The sequence below is a fragment of the Scleropages formosus genome, chromosome 20 (genome assembly GCF_900964775.1).
Source record: "Scleropages formosus chromosome 20, fSclFor1.1, whole genome shotgun sequence".
NCBI classification, from domain to species: Eukaryota; Metazoa; Chordata; class Actinopteri; order Osteoglossiformes; family Osteoglossidae; genus Scleropages; species Scleropages formosus.
Window position 1 is genome coordinate 20,733,437 of NC_041825.1, and position 9,688 is coordinate 20,743,124.

The 9,688-nt window shown below is 45.7% G+C and overlaps 1 protein-coding gene across 4 annotated transcripts in view; it reads left to right on the forward strand.

The window, feature by feature from the left end:
* Positions 1–7,671, forward strand: part of pik3r6 (phosphoinositide-3-kinase regulatory subunit 6) — a 28,077-nt gene extending 20,406 nt beyond the window's left edge. For 3 of the 4 annotated variants that reach the window (XM_018762159.2, XM_018762162.2, XM_018762160.2), the window contains 11 exons: positions 8–94; positions 394–838; positions 2,903–3,002; positions 3,114–3,236; positions 3,560–3,667; positions 3,863–3,965; positions 4,053–4,123; positions 4,319–4,409; positions 4,751–4,797; positions 4,976–5,082; positions 5,720–7,671. In XM_018762159.2, coding sequence (XP_018617675.1) covers positions 8–94; positions 394–838; positions 2,903–3,002; positions 3,114–3,236; positions 3,560–3,667; positions 3,863–3,965; positions 4,053–4,123; positions 4,319–4,409; positions 4,751–4,797; positions 4,976–5,082; positions 5,720–5,876 — 1,439 coding nt within the window. In that variant the 3' untranslated portion in view covers positions 5,877–7,671. The remainder of the gene's footprint in view (positions 1–7; positions 95–393; positions 839–2,902; positions 3,003–3,113; positions 3,237–3,559; positions 3,668–3,862; positions 3,966–4,052; positions 4,124–4,318; positions 4,410–4,750; positions 4,798–4,975; positions 5,083–5,719) is intronic. The other variant, XM_018762161.2, reaches the window with a different exon arrangement.
* Positions 7,672–9,688: the final 2,017 nt, after the last annotated feature.

Consider the following 9,688-nt stretch of genomic DNA (forward strand, 5'->3'; position numbering starts at 1 on the left):
GCTCCAGAGCCATTGTCCCAAGCCGCCCTGTGCGACACGCCGCTTCCCAATCCGGAGTTCAGCTTCCACCTGTGGAGGGAGGAGGAGGACCTCTGTGAGTGTGTGTTTCCGGGTCACGCGCGGAGGAACGTACGCGACGCCCTTTAGCGGCGAGGGGGCTGTTGCACGCACAAGGCCGCTATGAGTAGAGCGTATGGTCCGATTGTCTTAAACTGGCCGAAATTTAGTTTTTCCTTAACGCTCGTGGAGCGTAAATGAAATTAAAAGGAGTGGAGGACCTGTTTGTTCTGCTTTCCTTTATTGCATGACAATGCGACGCATCATGTTTTGCCAGTTCGGTTCTGCTGAAATAGCGCAGTCCCTCATTTCCATTGCTTTCATAAACTTTTGCAGGGAAGGAGCTGGCGAAATGTATGCGGTCGAGCTCCGTCTCCGAGCCGTTCTGCCTCAGCCAGGACGACTTCGATATGGTGGACCTCCCGGGAGACCTTGGCTGCGGAACCCCTCGCTACTCTGTCATGTCCACGGACAGCGGGATCGAGCGGGACCTGCCGGCGAGCGAGCTCGCGGCAACGGAGCCGAGCGGCGCGGCGGAGCCGGAGGCGTCCCGGCTGACCCGCCGTGGCTGCATCAAGATGAAGCCGTCTGCGACGGAGAGCATGGCGCTCATCCAGGACTCGCTGGAGGAGACGGGGTCCGGTGGGACTCTGCTCAGGAAGGCTGGCGGCAATAGCTGCACTCCGTTCCCCAAGCAGCTGCGACACTTCACCGCCCGTATTGTGATGATGGGTGATGACCGGGTGCTGGGGAGGCTGGCCAGAGCCTACTACTCTCTGAGGTGAATAATCACCCCACCCCACCCCACTAGATTGTCTAATAACACTAGCTTTTTAAGTGACAGAATGAATTCATTATTCCACTGTCACATACCAGTAGAAGGGGGTGCGGCAGGTTTGGCCGGGTCCTGCTCTCCGGCGGGTCTGGGGTTCGAGTCCCGCTTGGGGTGCCTTGCGACGGACTGGCGTCCCGTCCTGGGTGTGTCCCCTCCCCCTCCGGCCTTGCGCCCCGTGTTGCCGGGTTGGGCCCTGGTTTGCCATGACCCTGCTTGAGATGAGTGGTTTCTGTGTGTGAATCCATAAGGATATTCTTACTGTATCCAGTCAGGTTCAGTACCCTGGTCAAGGGTTCTACAGGGAGCTTCACATTGCATGGGGATGGCTTTGACAGGCAGCTTCAGACAGACATACCAGTAGCACTAAACCTGTTGTCTCTTTGTGAAATTTCGTAATGGGAGGCATTTGTTCCATGAAGTCGCCCCATTACATGAGTTGCCACTGTGAGGAGATTGAATTACCATTATATGTTATGGCAGGAGAATGGGAGCGCGGTGGTGTAGTGGGTTGGACCAGGTCCTGTTCTTCAATGGGTCTGGGGTTCGAGTCCTGCTTGGGGAGCGTTGTGTCGGACTGGCATTCCGTCCTGGGTGTGTCCCCGCCCCTTCTGGCCTTACGCCCTCTGTTGCCGGGTTAGGCTCCGGTTCCCCGCGACCCCGTATGGGATGAGTGGTTTGGAAAGTGTGTGTGTGTTATGGAGGGAAAATATAAATGATTTCTAATGTTTGGTGACATACAGTTGGTTCTGCTACTAAGTGAGTTTCGTAATGTGAATCAGCTCATAAGCGATGAGGGAAATAGGGAATGATGTAAGTATAGCGCAAAATGCGCGTTGGCTTATCCGCAATTTTCACCCTACGTGTTCGTGTTTAGCGTCACTGAGTAAGCCAGCTGTACTCAAAGCAAGACAGCTCAACGGCTTGTGGAGGAACATACATGACGCTCAGTTTGCCCGCAGGCATCCTTTTGGAAGTAATGAAGTTCTTAGTTTTCACAAATGTTTCTTGCCACCCAAAAATGAGTAAGCAAGGTGAGAATAATATGCCTAAGGAGCGGGTTTGTGATGCAATTTCAGTTGGTGAGCCTACATGAGAAGCTTGATTGTTATAAAGCGTTCGGAACAAAATGAAGGATCACGTGATATCGTTCGCTCAACTGGCGTAAGAGTCTACATTGTGTTCAATCCAAGTATATTCGCTTTTTCCCAAAGACAGTTCCTGTACTTACTGTAGTATTTTTTTTAGGAATTTAACATTTTTTTTAAAACTGCCAACATTTTTATAGGATTTATTAAAATTGGTAATGTTTCGGTTCAGAACTCGTTTAGGTTTTGAGTGGTTTGCCCCAACCCTAATTTCTCCCTATAATTTATACCCGTAACGCAAGATTTTACATGAACGCACCTATCGCTGTGTAGCGGAAACGTATTTTCTTTTCCGGTGTATCTCAATGCCTTTTGCACTTTTAATTTTTCCAGGAAACATTCTGATAATTTGATTCAGATGTTTAGCAGGCAAAGTTCATAAGATCGCTACATCTTTTGCTTCCGCTGTGTAGAATTACTAAGAACTACTTAACACTAGATGACCTTCATTTGATCCCTACGTTAAGGCTTTATTTACAGAAGTGGTCATCGTCTTCAGGGTGACTTAGAGCATGATACACTAGACAGAGCCAGATTGACACTATTGAGGGACAAAAACTTGTTGGGTTTGACACACCAGGCGTGCACCTCCCTCCCAAATACAAGAGATACAAGTAGTGATGATGCTGGAAAAAATGAAATGCCTTTTGTTATAGTTAAATCACAACATAACGGCGGAAAACACTGTTGTACTCATAAATAAAGGCATTGTGCTAAATAAGGATATGTGTTTCCATAGACACTGTACTGGTTTTTCATTGTAGGGGATCCTGTTACATAAGGGATGAGTGTATCCACATCTGTCGCTTTGTTGCGACATACCAGACTAGATCACCTTTCACTCACCCGGCTCCCTTATTTTCAGGAAAAGGGAGGCGAGGCGTCTGTTTCTGACCACGAGAGTCAACCTGCAGATGTACTACGTTCCCGTCACTAACGAACCAATCATTACCTCTCCTGTCAAGGTAAGCCTGCCTTCGCTTTGGGTCTGGTGCCATCCACCAGTTTGCGAGACTGGACCTTTTAATATGCAGAAGTTCATCCCTCTAACAGCGTGTTCCAACCTCTGGTTTCAGCAGAGCGCTTCGCCAGCGAGGAGCAGCGCTTGTTCTGTAGCTTCCTACCTCGGCATGGTGGATCCTTGGTATGAATGCAACGTAAACAGCCTCGGATACATGATTCCCAAGCTGGCGAAAATGGTACGGGTTTATACCCCTGAAAATGGGATTGTCTTGCAGCACGGAGCTTTAATTAAACGAGTACGATGCCCAAGAGAGCGATACGACGTGTTCACACTTTGTGCATTGGAAGAAGAAAGTTGCTATGAAAGCTATGAAGCAGAAATAAAACTTTTATCGCAGTTGCTTTTTCAAAGAAACTAATGTTAGGGGAATGCAAATCAAATTTGCATGAGGGTACGTGTGTTGTGGCGAGACAAAACGTTGACGTTAGCTGTGGGAGCAGCTCGCGCGCTGCCAGGCGTCCTGGCCTCATGGGCTCGCGCTCTTTGTCGTTACCGCAGCCGTGTCTTGGCAAGCCAGCGGAACCCAACCCGTTCCTGGTGGACGTGATCTCTTACTACATCCGAACTGGGCTGCAACCGGTCTACTTCTCCATCTACTCTGTCAAGGTGCGCATCTTCTGCTTCTTTTTCGGGCGGCATAGCGCCTCAGCCATGCACGTTTTCTATCTAGATATCAGAAATTATATTTCATCTCGGAAGCTACAGATTAAGTCCTTTAACCGAGCGACGCGCTGTAACGTCGTCTGATTTGTAACGGTCGGGCGAGAGCCCTTTCATTTCGCCACCTCTCCACGCTCGCAGATCTCCTTCAGTGACCTGTCCAAGGATCCAGCGGAGGACGTGTTTGTCTCCCACCTGGAGCTCGACTTCCCCGAGTTCAAACAGTTTGCGCCCACCCTCAAAGGTACTGCAGGCACAGATGAAGCAGGGTCTCTGTCTTTGCCACGTAACTATGGCCTTGACATCCTTCAATGCCCTCTCGCCCTCCCAGACGCATCTGTCAGACACAAGAAGAGTACCGCGGAAATATGTGGGGCAGTTGTGTCGGTGAACTACAGGAAGGTAATGTTATTTATGCACATTGAAGTCATAGAAGGTCAAATTTTAGTGGGTTTAATCTGGGTTTCGCTTTCATCACCGTGTACATTCCGCCCTCATTGTTTGCTGCTGCTCACGCCAGGCCTTGATGGTACATCGGTTGGCATTATCTCTTCTCCGTACCTCATTTTGACCTGTGGTTACTGTGTTGTATTTTAGGCTTCCTTAAGCAACAGAGAAGTTGAAAAAGGGATTTCGCTAAGGACATCAGGCGTGCTCATAAATGCGATTCCATCCAATGAAACAGAAGGTAGGGGGTTACAGACACTCTATACAGTACATTAAGTATGGATTCCATTAATATAATGTGGAACGAGTTGTGTTAGTGACCTCCCAAGCAATCTGCCAGATAGGGTTGCCATAGCAACCATTCTGCTGCATTAAACTTTGAAAACCTGCTGTGCTATTATGACTGGTAAAAATGCCTACTTGTTGAAGGTTTTAAGTGACAGACCCCCAACCACAGGACCTTTCTCATTTTTAAATATAAACATTATTCATTTCTCAGTTCTTCTTGGGTCTTTTTAATGCATATGCAGTAACGTCGAGATTCAGTTTCTTTACCTCTTGCCCATATTGTCTTTCCTGCAGACCTTGATTGTCTTTCTGTGAGTTTCACTGACCCAAAGCCAAAAACGGTAGGTGTTAAATTCTTTATATATTTAGTATCCTTCCTTTATTTCTGTGTAGAAGGCTGAGTTCATGGCGTGAAATCCCGTTAAAGTCTTTTCCTCAAGCGTTCATGCCCAATATGCTCTCCTAAGCAGAAAGCAGAACCATAAAATAAATTGTAAAACCCTTTTTTTACATTGACAGGAAATGAAAGTCCGAACATGTAACATTAAAGTCAGGACGCTGGAAAACAAGACCTTCACGGTTTGTTTCGACAAAGACTCACGCAGAGTCTTTAAGGACGTTCAAAGGTGAGGAAGTAGTGGCAAAATCCCACCCCACAAAAAAATGTGGCCAAGACATCATAAAATGTTTATACGGCGAATGCATACCATAGACAATAACAAGCTGGTATTCGAAAGCTTGGCAGTTTGACTGCTGTTGAGGAAGTTGCTTGGCTGGAACTCCTCCAGAACGTTGTTTAGCTGGTTGGGTAAAACTGAGATGCACCGTATAGTGGCAAAGCAGACAGTGCTGCTACCTTGCCTCCCCTGGGCTGTTCAGGTATAGGTTCGAATCTGGCTCAATCTCCGCAGAGTTTGTCCATAATGTGATGCTAACCTGCACTTCTGGAATAGGCTCCAGACCGCTGGAACCCAATCTTGGACAGGCAGTCACTGAAATTCAATGAATCGCATTCTGTTGGAGAAGATTACAGTTTCTATATTAACATACCACAAGGCTTCAGAATATTAACTTACACTACAATAAGTTTACACCAGTTTATGGAGATCTGATGAGGTTAAAATTCATGTTTCATCCTTCACATAAATAAGCTGAGGTTACACAAGCAGCTTTGGATGTTTGCTAAGCGATGGAGTAAATACTAACGGTGTTCAGTGAAAGTCAGGATGATTTTAAAACGGTTCTGTCGTCTTTCACTCGCAGTATTGAGGTGTATCCATGTGAGGATCCCGGATACAGTGTTCAGAAGAGCATGAAGAACAAGTTCAGCCTGGGGACAGATGAGGAAGTGGGCCTGAGCAAATACGTGACTAAGGGTCTACCCCTGCCCATCAACACTTTTGCAGGAATCATCCACTGACGGCACGGGGCCAGTTATCGGATGGGACGCAGACGCAAGTTTCTAGTAACTAAAGCACGTGGAAAACACAAATGCATTGCCCCTTGGAAGGTGCTTAAGTCACACCGACTCCAGTGACACACAAAAGAATCTGGTTACCGAACAACAGTTGTAAGAACACTGGCACGTTGGCAGCTATTCAACTTTTCAGAAAATATTTTTAGAGCCAGATTTATTCCTGACAACCTCATTCATTAATAAGCATCATTATTAACTGTTACACGCAAATCAACAGATTGTGTTATGCCGACATAGTTGCAACTGTCATCTTCACAACTGATCTGGGAGCCACGATGAACTGGTTTTCTGGGGTGTGAAGCCAGTTATAGACGCATCAGGCAGGATGCTAATCCCTCGCAGTGACCTCCTCATCTCTGCCAGCCCTTGCGTTGCTCTCGAAAGCCACTGGATTTGGGCCTTGAATTGTTGGATAATGTTACCGAGCCGTTGGAGTGACCGTGACCGTGTATAGTCAGGAAAGCCAGGCTTCGATGTCCCGCTAAAAGCCGCAGGAAGACAACTACGCTGCATCTCCCCAGCTGAGAACAGCTACACCAGCCGAACCCTCCCCGAACAGCTCGTTGGCTCCTGATGCGTTATGACTGTAGCGTGAGAAACTGATGGTTTGGTCACCCTTCTCCACCATGCATGCTGGTGTCCCGCTGGCCTGCTATGAACCTTAAAGGCAGGACTTCACAGAGATCGTCCTCTCTGTCCTAAGAGCACAGCATGGTAGAAGGTAGTGGCATATGCTGGGTTATGCATCAAAGTGTCCATTGACGCTGAGTAGAAAGGTCACATGGGAGGGCTCTCACTGTAGCTGCTATACACCTCACAGGCATTTGGCATGCAAATGCCCTGGTTACCAGCATCTGTTTTGCCTTTGACTTTATACACAGTATCCTGCAAGTGCAATATGGAGCAAGATCCTTGGTCTGGGTGACGATTGTCCTTTTTTTCCACGCGTTTTTTTTCTGACTTCTTCCCATTTTTCACAGCGAAACATTTAATGCGGAAAATAAGGTTTAGTACTTTTCTTAAAAGATGCATCAAGTGTGCCCTTTTAGGGCTTTTAACTTGCGAGGTGTTTCGCTTTCTTAAACCGCCGTGCCTCCGGCTGCTGACATCCGAGAAGATGACTGACTTGTTAAATTGGAGGCACGGGAAAGATTTAAGGAAAAACTGACAGTCGGCACCAAATCGTCTCACTCGTAATTTCTTACCCTTTTTAGCACAAGTGATCTCTTTTAATTTTGCTCCTTTTGTTTGTCACACCTCTTGACTGTTCAGAAAAATATGCACCTGCGTAAACACTGAATTCATTGAAAGGGCCTTCAAAGCAGGTTAATATTGTAGTTGGGATTCGGGGCTCATAAATTGGTGCTACGAGGGCCAGCAGGAGGCCAACAGATATTTAGTCTTAACCTGAAACTGATTCATTAAGGTATCTAGCTGTACAAACGGTGAACTTAGACGCCGTCCTTGTGCCAGTCTGGATACGCATGGTTTCTATATTCCCCGTGATGTACATACGCATTCAAAGTACGTTCTCCCTCTTTCCGTCTGAAGTCCGTGTTCCTTTGTGGGTGTGGGAGAATCCATAAGTTTTTGTCTGCTTTATACTAATTTTTTGTCAGTGTGCTTTAATATTTTACTGCCCAGTTGGGATGGTCGTTAAATAGAACAAATCTAATTTTCACATTCAGCATTTGCACAACATTTTGATTCCCCCCCCCATTAAATGTTATCTATATTGTTTGATCAACGTATTGTATATATTATGTAAATTACATTCTGTTTCATTTTGTAAATTAAAATGATTTTGTAAATAATCATTTTTAAATGCCTGTATATAGTGTTTCTATATAAATTTAAATTTATTTGGAACTGTGTCTTTACTGTTTTCTCTTTCCTTGTCGATGACCAAAACTGCATAGAGGGCAGGGGTTACCGCACTGGTCAAAGCCATCCCCATGCAATGTGAAGCTCCCTGTAGAACCCTTGACCAAGGGACTGAACCTGACTGGATACAGTAAGACTATCCTTATGGAGTCACACACAGGAACCACTCATCCCAAGCAGGGTCACGGCAAACCAGAGCCTAACCCAGCAACACGGGGCGCAAGGCTGGAGGGGGAGGGGACACACCCAGGACGGGACGCCAGTCCATCACAAGGCACCCCAAGCGGGACTCGAACCCCAGACCCACCAGAAAGCAGGCCCTGGCCAAACCCGCTGCACCACCACCCCTCTTTATGGCTTAAATTATTAAAAATGCTTAACGCATTGAATCGCCCTAAACAAATGCATAACCTAAATGAAGGTTAATGTGAATATTTTCTATTACTCTATATTTTCTATTAGTACCTCTTATTTACTTATTTTTACAATACTCATTGCTGCATTATGAAATATCAATACCTCATCTGATACCAATAGTCATATGTCTCTATAGTGTTAGCCTGTTCAGTAAAAAAAACAGACCCAGACATTAACGCTACAAAATATTTTGACCATTTATTAAAATGTATTTCAGATTTTACCGAATCTTAGTAATTAGTATGTATTACTGCCGAAATTATAGCTAATGAAAACGCAAAGTACCAAATAGATAAATGCACAGCAAAACTACATATTATCCAAATGAGCTTTTGACAACTATGCAACCTACTGTTGAAAACAGGCAAATACAAATTCTACCAGATATCAGGTTCAAATAATAGGAAGTTAGACTATCTGTCAGTGCTTATCGAGCCGCAATGACACAGTGGGGTCCCCCACCCACACACTACGGTCAGTTTTAGTCACTAATTCACATGAAACGCAAACATCTTGGGACTGTGGGAGGGAACCCATGCGAACAGGGAGAACGTGAGAACTTCACATAAACTGAGCAGAGATCAAACCTGCAACCAATTGTGTACCAAGGCATTCATGCTACCCCTGCTGCACGCCCCCATTAGGAAGTTATATTTGCATTAATATATGATATTTACTGTACATTACATTTATCCATTTAGCTGATCCTTTTTTCCCCAGAGCAACATGCAATGTTAAGGTGCTTAAAAATATTTCCATGTTTATATAGGAGGCACTGGTGCAGTGGGTTGCACCAGGTCCTGTTCTCCAGTGGGTCTGGGGTTTGAGTCCTGCTTGGGGTGCCTTGTGATGGACTGGCGTCCCGTCCTGGGTGTGTCCCCTCCCCCTCCAGCCTTATGCCCTGTGTTGCCGGGTTAGGCTCTGGCTCCCTGCAACCCTGTATGGGACAAACGGTTTCAGATGAGGTGTCTCTTTATATAGCTGGTTAATTTTACTAGAGCAATTTTAGAGTATGTACCTTACTGAAGGATACTACAGCCAGAGGTGGGAATTGAACCTGCAATCTTTGGGTCCAAAGGCAGCAGTGCTACCAGCTGTTCCCTATGTGTGATAATGTAGTATTATACATTATGTGTGAACTCATTAAAAGTGCATCCCTTAAAGTACTTAGTTATCAGCACAGTTTTTCATACTGTCAATTTGCTTATATACATTACTCAAGTAGCTGCTCAGAAGTGAGAATCAAATTAATATATTTGATCATAGACTGTGTAACATATTTATGTAGCTGTTCAGCAGGAAAGAAATGGGTCTGAAAGCAATGCATTTTGATAACCATAATTGCTGAGAGATGGAAAAATCATTCCATGACATTGGGATGAAAGTGGAGAACCGACACCTTTCGTGCTTTTTGCCCCATCATGAGAGACTACCAAATGGTCAGAGGCGGAGGT